This window comes from Magnolia sinica, chromosome 14 (genome assembly GCF_029962835.1).
Source record: "Magnolia sinica isolate HGM2019 chromosome 14, MsV1, whole genome shotgun sequence".
Lineage (NCBI taxonomy): Eukaryota > Viridiplantae > Streptophyta > Magnoliopsida > Magnoliales > Magnoliaceae > Magnolia > Magnolia sinica.
The window spans coordinates 8390958-8410309 of record NC_080586.1 but is presented as its reverse complement, the minus strand read 5'-3'; the positions used below and the strand labels follow the sequence as shown (position 1 = coordinate 8410309).

At 39.8% G+C, this 19352-nt stretch overlaps 1 protein-coding gene and 1 long non-coding RNA gene across 2 annotated transcripts; both read left to right on the top strand.

Moving 5' to 3' along the window:
- Nucleotides 1–59: 59 nt before the first annotated feature.
- Nucleotides 60–1166, top strand: LOC131225359 (uncharacterized). Its single transcript, XR_009161320.1, has 2 exons — nt 60–583; nt 758–1166. It is a non-coding gene; the product is annotated as an uncharacterized LOC131225359 (long non-coding RNA).
- Nucleotides 1167–9532: 8366 nt separating this feature from the next.
- LOC131226023 (uncharacterized) lies at nt 9533–15670 on the top strand. Its single transcript, XM_058221676.1, has 3 exons — nt 9533–9974; nt 15006–15225; nt 15455–15670. The coding sequence occupies exons 1-3, from the start codon at nt 9769–9771 to the stop codon at nt 15668–15670; spliced, it is 642 nt and encodes a 213-aa protein (XP_058077659.1). The 5' UTR covers nt 9533–9768.
- Nucleotides 15671–19352: the final 3682 nt, after the last annotated feature.

Below are 19352 nucleotides of genomic sequence, written 5' to 3'. Positions count from 1 at the left end.
TTGTGTAGTAGGTAATGGCACACCCATGTCTCACCGTTGAATTGTATCCATATAAAAAAGAAAAAAAAGAGCCTTGATGGCAACTGTCAAAATCCTACTCAAGTATGGCATGCGTGAGATCTGGGTCGTCCATACGCTAGGCCTTGCATATATGTTCTGCGGTCCCAAAGTAGGTAGGTCCATTCTCAGGCAATGCACATATACAGAAATTGATGGTCTAAAATATTGAGCTATGGTTCATATTTGGTCTACACATTGCCCACATGATGTTTGGGCCCCGGAACATTCAGTTGGATTTGCTGATGAACGGCCTTGATCATGCACACATGCCACATCTGCACCTATCATGATAGAAAGGTCCTGGCAACTAGAGTGCGCTCAGCTGCTGCTTACGATCTGAAGCTGGAAACAAATGTCGTATTCTACATGCTGCACTCCATCTCTACTAAAATCTAAAGACAAAAGGCTCGGAGTTGAGCATCCCCTGTCCATGGCTGCGCCCATCAGATCAACGGCCAGGATCGCTGTACCATGGGCCTCTGCAAACTACACACTACTCATGGAAGTAGTCCCAGAATTTCAGGTACATTTCCTTTCAGTTCCATGATGGATACTGTGCAGGCACTTAGAAATCACTTGGAAATTGCATACATGGCATATTAGTAATTAAAATTAAACTTTCCAAGTCATGGTTGTCATTTTAAATCTCTACCATAAACGCAATCAAGATTACATGTATTTGATTATCTGATATCAGATTGGTGGACACTCATTGGACGATTAAAAATGAAAAATATAGATCAAGATTAAAGGATCAACTGCTGGATAGATACCTCTAACAGCTAATCCTCTTGTGAGTACGGCAGCAACCTCTAAATGTGCAGATGTCATGGCAGGAGCAGGTTGATCAAACCGTCTGCAGGTACATAGACTTCCATTCATGAAAGGAAGTTATAGATCCCTCTTTGGTAGAAGTAATTCTTTCTTGCAAAGACTCGTTTCTTTACCAATGGGTAAGTTGATAACCCAACACAACAGAAGGCATTGTAAGCGCCTGCGCATGAAGTGTCATATGCAGCCAGAGTATCAAATAACTCCCTGTTGATTAGATTCACAATTGCAATTTATTAGGGTAATAATAGCATCCAAATGCAATTGAAATCTTACATTTCTAAATCAGGATCCATGGCCAGCTTGGGCATTGTCCATATCTGGCCTGCTTTGGGCTGGATTTTGCTAATGGGCCCATGAGAAGGAGCGTGGACATGGGTTTTGAGACACAACAATCAGATCTGGATCAGACGTAGATTTGCATGCTGGTTTGATATGGCAGCGAATTTGGACCTGACTCCAGCACGATCGGAATAGGTGTGGATACGTGGCTAATGTACTGGGCAGGGCATGGGTGTGTACAGAAGCCCGGATATTTAGTTCAAGGAATGGGCTTTGACAACTTGAATCGGACCCATGATCGTTGTGACCTTGCAACAACCTCATGGTCCGGTTGTAACAGATCCTGGAGCTGCATTCCAATAGTCTGTAAATGAGTGGGCCCTGTGTGTGTGGAGAAATCCACATTCTGAGTAGGGCCAAGTCTCAGCAGTCCAATATCTGGGACCGGACCCTATTGACATCATGGACTATGATGATCGTCTGCGTTTTATGAGATTGGATTTTTGTGGATATATGTAGTGTACTATACACTTTGGCAGTGATAGTGGGTCTCTTATCGGAAATGGTTAAGTGAAGATAATAGATCTGGGCCGTTAATCCAATACTCTGGCCTATGATCTAGGCCCCACATTGATGTATCCCTGACATCCACTTCTGTCATCTGTTGCGTCCTCTTATAAGTGATTAGCAGCTCCAAATATCAAGCTTATCTGAAAACAGCAGAGGTAACAGTTGGTATGGGATGAGCAGCCAATCAAAACTTGATTGTTTGTGGGGCCTACAAGTGGTGTGTATATGCTATCCATTCCGCTCATCAGGTTCGCCCTAGCAGGATGGAAGGGTACCCTAAAAAAGTTAGGCCATCCAAAACTAAGGTGGGCCACTCCATGTGAATTTAGAGGATTTATGCATGCTTTATATAGTTCCCTATGGTGTGGACCACTTGGGTTTTGTGATCTACGGTGAACTGGATGGATGAAGTGTGGATGTTGCATACACATCATGGTGGGCTCCACACCAAACTCGGTCACTTCATGAGGTCAACCCCATGTTTAATATCTAGAATTTATTGGAGTGGGAAAATCAAATGGTCATGATTGCCGGATTCCATTTGGAATTTTTGGCCATGCTCCATACACCACATGCTCGAGATTTGCCAACTGGAGATCAACCTGCTGGGGTCTCGATATAAAAAGCCAGGCTGATACAAAACTTAGGTGGGCTGCACCATAGAATGCAGTGGAAAATCATGTGTAAAACCTCCAAGCATCAGATGAATGGATTAGATCACATCTAAACACCAGCGTGGGCCCACCGTATTTTATTCATTCATTTATTTATTTGATTTTTATGTTGTGGTGTCTCATCACCGTATTTTATTCGTTCATTTATTTATTTGATTTTTATGTTGTGGTGTCTCATCCATGGCACACATGGCGAATGTGCATGGCTATCGGGACCATCGAAGTTGCTGGACCAAGTGGGGATTGATTGGAGCCCTAAATCCAAGATGGCAAAACGGTATTTTGCATCTGGTTTCATTAGTTGAATTTGGACCGTTGACTGTGTGTCCATGAAAGCCATAGATTGGATGATTTGTACGATTGGTTGAGTTTGGGTTTTAGAAATCCATCCTCAATTCAAAGGAGACCCTATCAAATAAACGGTTTGGATCATTGAATTGAGGATGGATTCAAAGTGTTTGAGGATGAAATACCTTTAAAGAATTGTTACTGTTTTGCATTTTGTGATAATTTGAAGGTGCATTCAAAGTTTTAAAGTGTTAAGACAGGCTTGAGGACTGAGCCGCACTGAGCTGATAAAGCTAATGGCCCAGCTGAGCAGAGCTGAGCTGATCAAGCTTGGCTCGGATCATCTCCTTTACAGCCAATCCAAGCTCGACTCAGATCAACTCCTTTACATCGGAGCTTGAGGACTGAGCCAAGCAAGGTTCAAAGCTGCTAATCGAGTCGAGTTGAGCTGGCCAGAAAGGCTCAAGGATTGAGCCAAGCCAAGTTCAAGATGTGATTAGCTAACGGCTAAGCTGAGCTGATCCAAGCTCGATGTGAATGACTAATTTACAGCTTTACCGATAAGTGAAATTGACATGTGATTTGAGAGGGCCACACCAAAGGAAATAGTTGAGAGAAAGATGTTTGAAGAATTTTAGATGGCCCACCATTAAGATTACATGCAATCCACTATATTTTAATATGAAAATGACACATTAGAACTTAGGATTAGGCCTAAAAATCAGGCCCATATGTGATTTAAGTGGGCCACACCAAAGAAAATGGTTTGAAATGTGAGAAGGTGTTCCATTGGAGTTTTGGCCGGACCTCAAATTTCAAGTTGAATCAAAACTCATGTTGAGATGGGAAGTCCAACCATTAAATTTGTCTAAACTGCGTGGGTCCATCGTGGTATCAATATATCATCCAATCCACTCATCTAACACGTGGATGTCAGGATGAACAAATTCCGTGAAAATAGGATGTTCTGAGACTTGTATAGGCTACAACACGTGATTTATATCTAAACCGCATATCTCATTAGGTGGGAAGGTTTGATCTGTGGTCCCAAGAGGTCAGAAATGGCCTGACTTTCAGGTTGAAAGATCTAAACGGTGCATACGACCAGATGAAAAACTTAGGTCCGTACAAATGTTTCATTGTGGTAGGTGTTCCCTCGATTGTAGAAACCGCTGGTTGAAAACTCCCTGGGGCCTACAAAAGTTTTAGATCATGCTGATATTAGTGTTTTCCTTTCATCCATGTCTGTATGATCTTACGAGCAGAATGGATCACACATAAACTCACTGTGGGCCCTTAGGAAAGTTTCAACGGTAGACATTACTATCTCCACTGTTTTCTATGATGTGGTCCACTTGAACTTTGGATATGCTTCAATTTTAGATTCGTGTCCTAAAATGACCTGGAAAAACTAATGGACGGCATGGATAAAGCACATATATCCATGTGAGCCGCCACAGAGTCTTCACACCACCTCACTACATAAGTCGGGCAAGTGGTCCTCCCGTTGCATATACAATAGATAACTGCTGGAAGCGGATTGCTCCGTGGGCTCCATCAAGACTGTATTTGTCTTATCCACACCGTCCATCTATTTTTCCAGATCATTTTATGGCATAAAATCAAAATTGAACCAAGTCCAAATATCAAGTGGACTACACCACAGGAAACAACGGAGATAATGATGTCCACTGTTGAAACCTTCCTAAGGCCCACAGTGATGTTTATTTGTCATCCAACCTATTTATATGGTCATACAGAAATGGATGAAGGGAAAACACAAATACTAGCTTGATTTAAAATTTCTATAACCCCTAAGAAATTTTCAACAATAAGTGTTCATTCACACCATTTCCTATGGTGTGGTCCACTTGATCTTTAGATATGCTTAAATTTTTGCACCATGCCATAAAATAATCTATTAAAATAAATAGACCTTGTGGATAAAACATATAGATCACAGTGGGCCCCACGGAGTCTGAGTTACTCAGTATGCAATCTGCTTCCGGCTATGCGTAGGACCCTGTCAGAAAATGGGCCATGCTCTGAGATTTCTAGTGGTCCATTACTAATCTACTCTACCTACTTTCATCAATGCTACATTTGTTTTTCTGCCGTACTCAGATGCTCTTAGCTTCAAGGGATATCGTTCACCACACGGTCTTACTTAGCCGCAATTTCTTCCTTTCATGTTCAGCGGCCTACTGCCATTTGTCTTTTATCTGCCAAATAAACGTGGCATTTTATAGTCTTGAAGAGCATGGCCGTCCATACCTTAACATTAACCGCCCATCAAATGCAAGGTGTTGATGTTCGACACTATCATCCTTCTATAGTGGGGCCCACTATTTTGAAAAGTTTAATTAATGTAATTCCAAATATTTTCTTCCAAGGCCCAGGCTTATTCCATTATTTAACCTATGGTTTTTAATGTTAGCATATTAAGTTTTGCATCAGTATGATATTTGTTCCTACAGTTTATTTGAATGATAATAATCATGTAAACGGATTGGATGACATATAAACATCATGGTTTTAGATCCTGGAAGGTTTTTACAATGGATTTTCCATTCCCATTGTTTCGATTGTGGTGGCCCACCTGATTTTTAGAATCTCATTTTATTGTGGTCTTAAAACGGATGGACGGACTGGATTCACAAATATCTATATGGGACCCACACAGCCCCGGCACAGGTATATCTCTATGCTTGCTTGGCACATGCAATCCACTCTCTTCTGAAGCGAAACCACAGAATATCAGCTTCATCGAAAACTTCCGTAACTTCCAACAAGTTTTCAATAGCAGGCATTTAATCCCATTGCCTCATGTAATGTGGTCCACTTTAATTTTCGATCTGTCTCATTTTTTAGTTCGTGGTCTAAAATAATCTCTCAAAATGGATGAACAGCATGGATATAACAAATACATCATGGTAGGGCCCAAAGAACTTTAACACGTCAACACATCACCGTGGACGGTGGTGCGTTGCCCACCACGCATTCCACTTCCGAGAGAGACTCCGTCGTCAGTCGCTGGAACGAACTGTCATGCACAGGTCGGCTTAGACACACCTCAGTCTTGATCGGACGGCTGATACAGGATTACTCATTTTGAGACGCCACGTAGCACTGTAGCGAGTTATGACGCGTTGGACAGTTATCCGATTCCCTGGCAAAGCTGTGATGTTGACACTTCAGGAGCTCATAAGCTGCACACCGTACGTACATCTGCTTAAATTAATTATAAGCGTCCAAAAATTAGATTGATAAATGTACATTTGCTCGTTGAATCTGGACCACTGATTTCCATTCACTACAACCGTCCAGTAAATGTCTACCAATCGGTGAGTTGAATGATCGAATTAATGTCCTGTTTATTTGATGATCTATCTAGAATATGTCACACGACTTTGGACGGTTTAATTTCAGTTACTTGCATGCTTTATGTAATATTTATTAGTAGTTGAGTATCAACTATTAAGGTCTGTTGGAGTACCGTTCAAGATATCACTTTTCTGAGTCGGGATTCTCTTAGAGCTGGGCAAAATAGACCCGATCCGGTGGATCCGACCCGATCAGACCCGATCCGACCCGATCAGAACAGAACCGATGGTCTGGATTGGTGCGGATCGGGTAGCCCCATCCAGATTCGAAACTTTTCGGGTCGAGTTCGGATTGACCCTGATTCGACCCGACCTGACCCGAAAACTGATCCATTCACATCAATTTTGAATTCAACCATTAAAATGATCTACAAAAACGAGTGGACGGCGTGGATAAATCAAATGCATTCAAGGTGGGCCCCAACAGAGTTACTGTGTACATTAGTAAAAGGATTTGCGGGTGTACTACACACACAGTAGCTATGTAGCTGCCTTACGCACTAGCATAGGCACGTGTCGTGCCAAGAGGATGCTCCTCGAGCTGCAAGTTGCACAAACGGTTCAAAGGAGATCAAAGTTATATGGCCCATGGTGATGTATTTATTATATCTACACCGTTCATACATATTTACATATCAATTTACAGCATTATCTAAAAAAATGGATCATATCCAAAGATCACCTGGACCACACCACAAACAGCGATTGAGAATGATTTTCACCTCTAAACAATTTGTAGGGCCCATCATAACGTTTATTTTCCATCCAATCTATTCGTGAGATCACAAAGACCTCAATTAAGATGAAAAATAAATTTAAAATCATTCAGAACTTCCGTCAGATCGTGACCCCAAAAAGGGTTTCAATGATAAACGTTCATTCTTCACTGCTTTTTTCAGTGTGGCCCACTTAATAGTTAGATCTATTTTATTTTTCATCCCAAGCCTTAAAACATGCTCGCCAAATGGATGGACGGTTTTGATATAACACATGCACCGTGATCAAACCCACCTTAAAACGTGCTCGCCATTGACGCCGTTCACAATCACAGCTGTTTTACAGCCGTAGCTTTTAAAAGCCTCACCCGAGCTATGAGTTGTGCGAACGACTCAAATGAGTTTAAGATGGGCTCACAATAATGTATTTATTATATCTATACCGTTTATCTATTTTTCATAATCATTTCAGGGCATTTGGTAAAAAAATGAATCATAACTGAAGCTTAAATGAACCACACCGAAAATAGTAACGAGGATAATGATTTTCACCGTTAAAAAATCTGATCAAGATCGACTCGGTTCGGCGGTTCGGGTCAGACCAACCGTGCATCTGATCGGTTCGACTCCGATGGCCTATACTCGGTGCCGAATCTGATCGGATTCGGATCAGGCTGTATAGATTTCGGATCTGATTGGGTTGGTCCGAATCCGGTCCGATGCCCAGCTCTAGATCCTCTGTTATCAGGTCAACAGAGAATTCCTGTTACCCTATGGTTTGGCGTCCGAAGCTGCTTTTTATTTTTTTTATTTTTTTAGTGAGTGGTGACATGGACCAATGAGAATTTAGGTATCAGGAATTCTGTGTTGACCTGATAACAGAGGATCCGGACTCCACTTTTCTAAGCTCTGACTCCCTTTCGATTTGGAAAGATGTGCAAAATCAGGACCATTTATCAGGTAAGGCGCTCTGCAAGCATGCCCTAGTCCACTCATCACGATCAGCCACAAATGTTTGAAGTAGACACGTTTCATGCCTGCCTCCTTCAATCAAACGAAAGCAGATTACCTGCCACTCGACCACAGGAACTAGTTGGCTCACCATGATCTTTGTGAGAAATTCAAACGGTCCATCCATTTTGCGAGGTGGATTTAGAATTCAAGTGAGCAACACAACAGGACAGTGGGAAGGGAAATGCATATATATATATATATAAAATTTTATTTTATTTTATTTCACTTTAATGTTTATGTGCCACCCAAACCGTCCATAAGGTCATTTCCACATAAATGAATTAAAAATATAATTTTTTAACATGGTACTAAACTTTTTGTTCCCATGAATGTTTCAAGGATAATTATTTAATGCCTACCATTTCCTCTGCTTTCTGCGGTGCAATTTACTAGAATTTTAGATTTGCCTTTTATTATTATTATTATTATCACATGTATTAATATACCTGAGTAGACAAAATAAATGAAAAGAGAAATTTTCTCGCAAACATCACTCATAGCTCATGTGGACCGCACCATATAAGATGAGGATAGTAATGCACATCATTGAAACCATTCAAGGACCCACTATAATGTTTATTTTTCATCAAACTTATAAAATCTTATAAGCTTGAATAAAGGAAAAATTTAAATATTAATAACTCTCAAAAAGTTTATTGATTGGCCTTAAATACGTACTGTATCCTGTTGTGTGTTCAACTTGAACCTTGGATCCATCTCAGTTTTGGGCTCATGCCCTAAAGTGAGTTGAATAAAAATGAATGAATAGTGCAGACAAAACGCATACATTAAGATGGGCTCCGCTGAGTTGGGTCAATAGGTATCCAAGTTGTGGGTCCCATTGTGGTTGGATCACATCTCGTAGATAATACTATTAATTAATCATAACCATCCATTTAGTGGCTATTAAATAGATGGTTGAAATTTACTCATAACCATCCATTTAGTGGCTATTAAATAGGTGGTTGAAATTTATTCCTATGTCATGCTGCAGCCACATTTAAGTTGGTGAATTAGTTGGTTATCATACGTCCTTCACCTTGAAGAAATCAAAACCATTCAGTTTCTAAGGGGGTGTTTGGAGCATGGGATTAGATGGGTTTAAGTGGGATGGAATTACCAAAATAGAATAATTACATTGTGTCAGTGATTATCGCCTAATCCCATGGCTTGGAGGCCATCCCATTTAATGTTTAGAAGAGAAGACGGTTTGGAATGGAAATGGATTGACTACTCACCTTGCCACTACCGGTCAGTGGGCCCCACCATGATGTATGTGTTTCATCCTTGCCATCCACCCATTCTCTCAGATCATTTTATGGTATGAATCCAAAAATGAGTTTGATCCAAATCTCAAGTGGACCGCAAGTTGTCAATTGAACGTCCACCATTAAAAACTTCTTGAGAGCCACACAAGTTTTGGATCAAGCTTATATACATATATTTTCCCTTCATCCAAGTCCGTATGACCTAATCAACAGGTTAGATGTCAAATAATCATTACAGTTGGCCTTAGGAGGTTTTTAATGGTGTAATTCAATCACTACTGCTTCCCCATGGTGTGGTCCACTTGAGATTTATATCTACCTAATTTTTGGGATCAAGCCTAAAATTATATTTCAAAATGGATGGACGGCATGGATAAAACACATACATCATGGTGGGGTCCGCATTGCACCAACCACTAGCCAGACAAAACCCAAGCAGGTGAGGCTTCACAACTCATACCCATGTGAGTCCGAAACAGTCCGTTGCAAGGATCTTAAAACCCACTCCAACCCAATCCCATTTAAACCCATGTGCCAAACGCCCCCCTAAATGTTTATTATATACAACCATCATCACCGACGAGTTTTAAACGGTGCTAAACTAACACAGGAGTGTAGTCCACTCTATAAATTATAAAGATGGAGGAGAGAATAAAAAAAAAAAAAACCTTCACTTTCTGAGATGGATCCGATAACTCAGCTTCTCACTGTAATAGCATTCGTATCCATCGGAATCCTCTTCTCCCCCGAAACATCCCGTACAGGATCCGACGGTGGATATTCTTCCACGATATCAACTTTGATTAAACTGGCCCACCTATTGAGCTTTTCTATTGCATGGGGTGCAGCTGTTTGGGGAGTACTGATTGGAGGCCTTATCATGTTCAGGTAAGAAAAATCAAAGAGTGGTCGAGATGTTTTTGAATCGTCAGTATCAACCGTCTGTCTCATTGAGGAGGATATGCACCGCACACGAGTTTTCATTTTGTGCCAGTGGGGCCCCACCATTGTGATCCGCCCCTTTTGTTGTCCCCCACGTTGGATGGACTATGCCCCCCAAATGAATTTTGGTATATGTCAAATGTACCAAATGAATGCACCATCGCTGCCTCCCAACTCCCTGGAATATATATATATATATATACACACACTATGAACTTTTATATTTGAGTTTATATGTATCGTAACACCCGGGTCATTGAGAAATTCAGGAGTCAAGGATTACTCGACTTTCAAAATTCAGGGTGTTATATGGATTTGATTGTTTTATAATAGTACGTGTATATATATCTCACACAAGTCATATGGTCAGTTTCATATCTAGTCACATCACGTAACTTTATACTGTAATGGGTATAGAACAATGGTTGACCAGATGAATCCTTCATGACGATTGTATAAACAATGAATACTTGATCATTCATGATGTGTTGCAAGATCAATTACTTATAAGTAAGGACCTATTCCATCCAATTGATGTGAGAGTTTGCTAATCCTAAATATGACTCGTGTTCTCATTAATCTACGTTGTGGCAAGGCCGTAGTGAGGTTGCATTATTTTGTTGTGCATTTTGAAGGCTATACACGCTAATTTAGCTCTATTAGAAGTAGAGCTGGGATGGGATAACTTGACTTGTCAAACTCCCAACTCATTCAAATCTGACTCGATCAGAACTGAGTAGGTGAGTTGATCTGAATCAAGTTAACTTCATCCAATCAAAACTCAAATGGAGTCGAGTTCGAGTCACCCAGTAACTCGACTCGGCTTGACCCAAAATCCAACTCGGTACTGATTCGACTCGATCCGAAACTCGACTTGTATATATATAGGAAAAGGTACTATGCGCTCGACCTCACGATAAGCTCCCGTGAGGTCGAGCTGTGTGGGCCCCACCGTGATCCGTGTCGACCATGAACACTGTGCGTTTGATGGGTCCCCTCTAAATTATTAGATATCCCAAAAATCAGCTGTATACGGAACTCAGGTGGGCCATACTATCTAAAATCATGTGAAGACATGCCAAAAACATATAAAAGCACTTGGTGGGGCCCACCTAAGTTTTGAATGCTGCTGAAACTTGGTCTGAACCCTCATCTAAGTGGGACACACATAATGGATGGGCTGGATTTGCAAACCACATCTCGGTGGGCCCAAAAAATGATTATGAATGTTTTAATGGTGCACGGCCCCTCCCCACTTTTGTATGTGGTGTGCCCCACACAAGTCACGGATTGACTTGATTTTTGAGACCTAGGCCCACGATGGAATGGTGCATCTGACTAATGGGATAGATGTTCGAAACGCATCACGGTGGGGCCCACACAACTCGACCTCATGGGACGGTCTTGTGAGGTCAAGCGCATAGTACATTTTCCCTATATATATATATATATATATATATTAGATCTGAGATGCACTGTAGCTGATGGAGAGGCTGCAATTCTAGCATGTGAATCTGGGTTTTGAGTGGTGATTTTGGCTTGTGAATACCCGCTGTACACGACTTGAGTCGGTGTTGACTCGATCCGACTTGGTACTTGTGATCGGGTCGGACTCGGTCCGGATTATTCCAGGCTAGACCCAGACTCAAATCGGATCAGGCATGCTGGACTCGGTACCGAGTCGGGTCAAGTTTGGATTATGCTTATTTCAAAATCGGATTGAATCGGGTCTACCCTGATCGATCCAATTTTGAAATAGGTTGACCATAGATAAGTTTCATTTGCATACAAAGGGAAATAGTTGGAAGAGGGACACCATATCTTAGCTACGGGGCTCACGAATCAACCGGGTCTGTGGTTCAGGTAGGCCATGCGAAGGGAAATAGTTGGAAGAGGGACACCTTATACTTTGTCTCCAATTGTATGGTCCACTTGAATCACGGACTAGGCTGATTTTTGGGTTTTATGACTAGATGGAGTGACACACTTATTGATTGGTGAGTTGCCTCATTTTAGCCATAGGGTTTAAAACTCAATTTGGTCCATGATTTAGGTAGGCCCTATGAAGGAAAATAATTGGGAGAGGAATACTCCCTATATTGTTTCCAATCATATGCCCCGCCTAAATCACAAATCAGGTTGATTTTTAAATACAGCTGAATGGAGTGACACACTTATTGATCAGGGTAGATTTTTCATAAACATCACGGTAGACCACATGTGAGAATTTTTTTTACACATGCATGTGTTGATTTTAGTGCCTTTTACACGAAAATGACCCATAGTATTTTTAAGAATTAGTGAGCCCCACATGATGTTTTAGTGAAATCCACTCACATCAACAAGTGCCTCACCTTGTTATAGCCATAGGGCCAAAAAATCAGCCCCATCCATGATTCAGGTGGGCAATATAAAGGAAAACGGTTGGGTGAGGGACACCCATTTCCAATTGTATGGTCCACTTGAATCACGGGCCCTACAATAAAATGAAGTGACACACCTGATGATCAGGATTTCACATAAACATCATGCGGGGCTATATTTGAGAATTCATAAAATCCCTCTCATGCATGCGGGGAACATGCCAAACATATTTTTGATTCACATGGAATCCATTTACATAGAGCCAAACACAATTGCAAATTCCAATTCATATGAATTCCATTGTAATTGTGATTTGAATTCCAATTTATATCGAATTCATGCTACCAAAAAACCCAAACAACCCGGTCAATAACCAACGCATCTTGAGGTTCATTTGATGAATTTTAAGATGAGTAGAGGGATGTCAGATGATCATAGTCACCATGGCAAAGAGCTTATATCTAGGAGTGTCAATAGGCTGGATGAGCCCAATGGGTACCTGAACCCTAAGATGATATGGCCAGGTGTGGGTGTAGTTAAATGCTTACAAGTGTCAGTACTTATTAAGCCTGACAGAGAAATGGGCTGGATGCGGGTACACCTCTACTCATTTACATACACACATATACGCATGCGTACATAAATATTTCGATTTCTCATTGACCAGCTGCAGCACCATTTAATTATTACACGACTCCCATGTTTTAAATTAAATAATGGACAGTCTAAACCAATCCTGCCAAAGATCTAACCTAATATGACATAGACTGATAGACATGTGGCCCACTTGATGGTGGAAATGACCCGATCTATGCAATCCAAGATCTTCATGGAAGGGTTTACCTTTGGCATGGAATGAATATTGTACACATCAAACACTTTTGGCATTTGTGGTACGTTTGAACTTACCAGATGGCATGACAGAATTCCGGTGACACAGATACACGGGGTTTAGTAATTCCTCATGAATGTGAGCGTTGGACATCCAAACGCACCAATGCTTGTCAATTTGAAAAAGAAAAGAAAAAAAAAAAACAGTATTACATGATCTGGATTTCCATATAGTGTGAAATTGCGGTTTGATATTTTACCAAAAGAATCAAGCCATTTTACTCAAGATGGGTCAAAACTCATAAAATATACAAATAGTTAAAACAAGCTTTTCTTGGCCGCCCATTTGCTTTGTACATAGTGGCCCACTTGAGGTGTAAGATGGCTTCTTTTTTTTCTTTTTCTTCTTTTTCTTTTTGAAGAGAAAGCTGAACTATGTAGCCCAATGGATGGAAAGCTCATACTTTCACCCCATTATTTTATATTGGTAAATGTGTTAGCTTGGAAGTCTGTTTGGATGCCCGTAAATTTTTTAGTGGTAAACACATTGCACATTAAAAGAGTTTAGGTGTAATCAGTTTACATGCTAGTTTATTTGGATTTTAAGTGGTAATTTGTTTACAGGTAAAAAAATTGTGTGTTTGGCTAGCCTAAAGTGGTTACAATGAGTAAAGTGGGTATTTATATCATAGAACTTGGGCAATGAACCCTTCAAAATCTGCAAATCACATAGAGAAAGATTTGAATTTTTTTAGGGTCCTGAGAGAGCATTAAAGCATGCACACACTAAATAGATTGGATGTCTTCCACCCATCATAGTGGGCCTCAAATAAAATCTAGAAGTTTTTAATGGTGGGCATCTCATCCTTCCCTTGTGTGGTCTATTTGATAATGGACAAGCTGTTTTTTTAAAACTACATGAGGGCATTAAAGGAAATACATAATAGATAGATTGGATGTACTATACACATTATGGTGAGCCCCACATATCATGAGTGTATATTAACTATTATGTTCTAACATATATAATTAATGCCTGTTTAACTGTAAAGGCTTTACCCGTAATATGAAACATGACTTTTCACAAGGTTTCATATTATAGCTAAAAATTGTAATATATTTACAGCATGTAAAACCTTTACATGCAAATACAACCCCTGATTAATTGTTTTCTCCTTACAACTTATGGACTTTACATGCATCCAAACATCCCCTTATAGGATCCCACATGCATCAAGAATTTTTCAAATCAAGCACATGAATATGGGATGTTCTTTACTTTTTTTTTTTTGCTTTTTAATTTAAATTCATACCAAATAACATGTTATCATGCAATACTTTATGTTTTCAAGACAATAAGTATTTGTTTTTTTATTTTTTATTTCTACTATAATTTTAATCTTTTTAGTTAATGTAGCAAATTTTCAATATATATCAAATCATAAATGAAAAGCTAATGCCATAAAAGAGACCCGTTCCCAGAAATCAAAATCTTCAAATGTATGAGTGTCCATTTCAGGCCCTCCACTAATCCTACAGAAACCTAGGCTTTGTTGCATAAGCTCCTTCATACTATACTATACTACCATGCAGGCCAAAATGCATGGAGTAGTAAAAGAAGTAGTTGGGTGGAAAGACAAAAATGCTCTTGGCTGAAGGAGTATATCCATCTAATTTTTCTTTTAAAATAAAAAAGTTAATGGTGCTCCTTTAATTAATTTATTTTTTGGTAATATAAGAGAGGATTTCGAAATCTTATATATTTCTCTCCTAAATTGCAAGGACTCTCCCAAGACATCAGTTTGGGAATCTGAGGACCAAAATATTTCCAGTGTATTTCTTGACGGCCACTGCATGCAGCATGATTTTGATTATAACATTTGCTTATGACAATTCATGGAGATTGATGGAGGAGAAACAGAAGCTTCAGCTCCTTCTTCTCTTATCTTCGTTCGGTTTCAATGTCATTAATCTCGTTGTGTTTCTGCCGATGACGCTTGAGGTTATTGCCCTATAATCCTTTCTCTTGTGTTTCTAATCTTTTTTTTTTTTTCCTAAGTTTCTTGATTTTCTTAATTAAATTTTTTGGAGAATTCATTTTCACTTGTTATGGAACAATTATAGTGCAAGTCTTATGTATTGGAGGCATAAATAATTCATTAATTGATCAAGACCAGCCATAGAGAATTCATAATTCATACAATGATGCCCAGATGATGGATTATGGGCAGGTAATGAGGAGGAGGCACAAGGTGGAGAGAGAAGTAGACATTGGAGAGGAAGTGGGATGGTGGAAGAACAAGCTAGTAGCCAAGCACAACCCTAACCTGGCAGCCATGAACAAGACATTCGCACTTGTCCATGGGATTGCCGCCCTGGCGACCATGGCATCGTTAAGCAGCCTCGCTCTGTACTCATGGTACTTGGCTTCCAAAATTCATTTATAATTTTATATAATTAAAATTTATATATATGGGTACTCGAACTAATGACCTCATATCGAAACTCTTGCGAGTTTACCAATGAGGCATGAGTAAGGACCTAGTTAGTTTTTTGGTTTTTTCTCTTAACAATCAAAGTTATACATGGGCTTGTTTGGCTAATGAGAATTCTTTTCCATTTTTTATATGTTTTTAAGGGAATTTGGAGTTAGCTTAGTATTTCTTGAGAAATGACTAAATTTTTTATCTGGTTGATGCACCTAGTTTTCTAAGAAAATTTAGCACAAGTTTAAAATTCTATTTTAATTCTTCACAGAAAGTTGAGGCAATTTTTTAAAAGAAAACTTAGAGAATTTAAAAATGTAAAAGCCAATCAAAAAGTAAAAAAATCAAAATTTTTAATAAAAATTAAGAATTATTAAGCCAATAAATATAAAAACCAACAACCAAACACCATTACCTTGCATGCATTTATAACTCAAATAATTTACGCATTGGACCGGTCGCTTTCTCCCCAATGCGAGCTCTAGATTATAATGTATTAATACGTAGGTCGAGCCGGGTTGAGTCCAAGTCAAAATAAGACAACTCATTTAGGATGAGTGGCTATGATTGCGTAAATAAGACAACTCATCCAATGACAGCCCATCAGGTCGACATCGTGTACTATAATATGTACCATGGATCATTGTTTTAACCATCCATTCACGTACATTGAATAAGATCCGTCCATCTAGTTGCCCACCAGATCAAGGGTACAGATGCCTTGCACATGTGCTCCATTGGCACGTGTTGGAGAGTAGGATAGAAATGAGTAATGAGCACGGCATTTCCCTCCCTCTCTCATTAGCCAGGAATCAAGATTATCAGCGATTGGACTTAACGAGAGAAAAACCATTCAATACTCTGACAGAGAGTGACGGTTCACACGCATTCATTCAGAAGGTACACACGTGGCGTACGTGTAACTCAACCATAACGGAGAAACGCCATCGATTCCACTGAACGGATATCTTAAATAGGCCTGCCTGATACCTGATGGACGGTTAATATGGAAAGTACTCATCTGTCCGAATCCAATGTGAAAAATTCAACGAAGGGCGACCAGCCAAGAAGCGGATTGCCTATTGAGTAAACTCTGTGGGCTCCACTGTTGATATCAGTGTCTTATCCACGCCGTCCATCCGTTTTGATAAATCATTTTAGGGCATGAACCCAAAATTGAAGCACACCCAAAGCTCAAGTGGACCACACCATCGGAAAATGTACGAATTGAATGCCTACCATTGAAACTTCCAGGGGCCATTGAGTTAACTCAGTTCGAATCCGCTTCTGACCCGGATGATTCAATCCATCTAAAACTATATGCATTAAGACCCACGTTTTGAACGGTTTGATCAGAGTTACATATGTGCCACGTGCACTATTTTTAAGTGCCTGCGTATGAAGAATCATATGCAGCAACAGTATCGAGTGACTCTTCCTGATATATCTCTTCTTCCTGCACGTGACAGATCCGGACTGTTCATCTCGTGGGCCCACTTTGAATGTTCCACAGCCCAAAAGATGTGTCAGCCCTCGGGTGAGGACAAAAGGACTATCAGAAGAAATTGATCAAGGGTCGAGTCAATTTGAAACCCCATGATGTTGGGGCTTGCCTGATTTCAGGGCTTAGAACATATGCTGTTGGGCCCACCTGATGAACGGTCAGGATGTATCAAGCAAGTGAGAATGGCACGTGTGGGAGAGTAGGATTTGGATGACGACTCGTACGGTCTTATTTAAGCACACAATCAATGACTAGCAACTAGCAAGGGTATATTGGTCACTCGGATTGAGGGGCATTTTAGGAATGAAAATACTCCGACCGTAAGCTCCTACTCCTAGTGAGAAACCGTGCCTAGTTCCATGTCTTTCGCCGCAAGCTGATACAAAGGATAAAAATAAAATAAAATATTCATAGATACGTGAGTAGTTTCAAATGCTAAGGCGTTGGACCATTAGGCTACCGTCCTACTACTCCAAACTTACCTATTTATCAATTTTTATGAAATCTAATCCGTCCATACCGTTTTCTACACCAACAAAATGCCCTGGTACCAAATTTATTTAGACTCACTTATCTTATGAGTCACAACAAAGAAAAACGTACATCCACTGATATTATACAAAATATATTTATGGCCCATCTCATAATCAGATCAACCTTCAGATGGGTTGATCTTCGAAATTAACTCCATCGGTTTAGATTAGTTGTATGTCATGCAGACGCATGGCAAGTTATTAATTTTACGTGCTAGTTGGACCGAAAAACTCATGGTCCAAGTGCTAAAATATAACTGTCTTAAATACTTTTAAATAATATTTACAGAAAAATGGGGTCGTGGAGGCATGTCTCTTCCCACATCCGCATTCTATTTCCAGCTCTCCGAATCTCATTTTCTAATCATTTTTTAATATTATATTCAAATTTTTATCAGAGAAAAAAAAAGAGTCAGATACATTGTATGTACCATAAGTTATAATACAACCCTTCTTTCCCCACCAACTTGTCACGTAGGTATCATATCCTATCCACGCAAAAAGGTGGCCCCACCCAATAATTTTGGCCAATCCATACAGCCAAACAACATTATTATAAACAAACATCAGATGGTATGACTTATATATACTGGTGTGGCGCACAATACTAATGGATCTACCCAATTTTTGTACCAGACAATCAACTTGGTGTGGATCACCTTTTCAACGGATAGGATATCTGCATACGTGTCACGGTGAAGGAAAATGAATGAATGTATCATAAGTTGTGGTACAACCTCTTTATCATATCATTTCTTAAATAAAACACCACCAAGATAGCTTTTATGATATTTCATACAAAGTGTTGGGAAAGCCCCTCGATTTTGCAGAATTTAACCTTACTTTACTATTCCCAATAAACATGCTAATATTAATATGTGCCCAAAGTATTCCAACGCATGAGCACAAAGTAGTGATGCGATTTTCCTATAAATATCTGGAATTTAATTTGCCGTCATGAGCACAAACTCAATGGGGAGTTTTGCTAATCCAACATGAGTATCAGCCATTGCAATTTCATGCCACCACGTGTTCCAATTTGGGTCTTTTACTCTTTTTGTAGATGTTCGTAGTTGGGTCCTTCTAATATGGGCCATGTTGTTAGAAATAATATAACGGCTTAAGAAAAGTTGGGAGCAATCCATTTGTTTCACTGTCGGGGGCCTACTTGATGACTGGATCAGCTTGGTTTGTTGGCTAGGGCATTTGCATGATATGACTTGCCTAGTGGATGGCTTGCATCTTAGACCCGTCTACCATGTTGGCACATCTGATGGTATGAAGATGAGATGCCTTATATCAGTGTATTGCAATTAGCGAACCTGCCTTTTGTGAATATACTTACATGGTGTTTTAGATCCATCGGTAATTTAGTAGTGAAGATGGGATTGATACATTGATATCTGCCCACAACCATTTCGAGTTTCATTGCTTCTTGCTCTCCCAAGGTATTTGTGGTCATCACAGAAGTTGAAAGATTTATAACAAGAAATTAGCATTACCTGAGGGTGCATTCAGACGCTTAGTTTCAGAGAATGACAATGGTTTGATATTTGATTCATTAAAAGTGGAAACGACCAATGTGCAGCTAGCTCCACTCCATTCA

Excerpts from the sequence above, each read along its gene's own strand:
- LOC131226023 (XM_058221676.1), top strand. The coding sequence starts at position 9,769 with ATGGATCCGATAACTCAGCTTCTCACTGTAATAGCATTCGTATCCATC. Across the intron at positions 9,975-15,005 it reads GGAGGCCTTATCATGTTCAG|GACTCTCCCAAGACATCAGT; the intron begins GTAAGAAAAATC and ends CTAAATTGCAAG. Across the intron at positions 15,226-15,454 it reads TTCTGCCGATGACGCTTGAG|GTAATGAGGAGGAGGCACAA; the intron begins GTTATTGCCCTA and ends GATTATGGGCAG.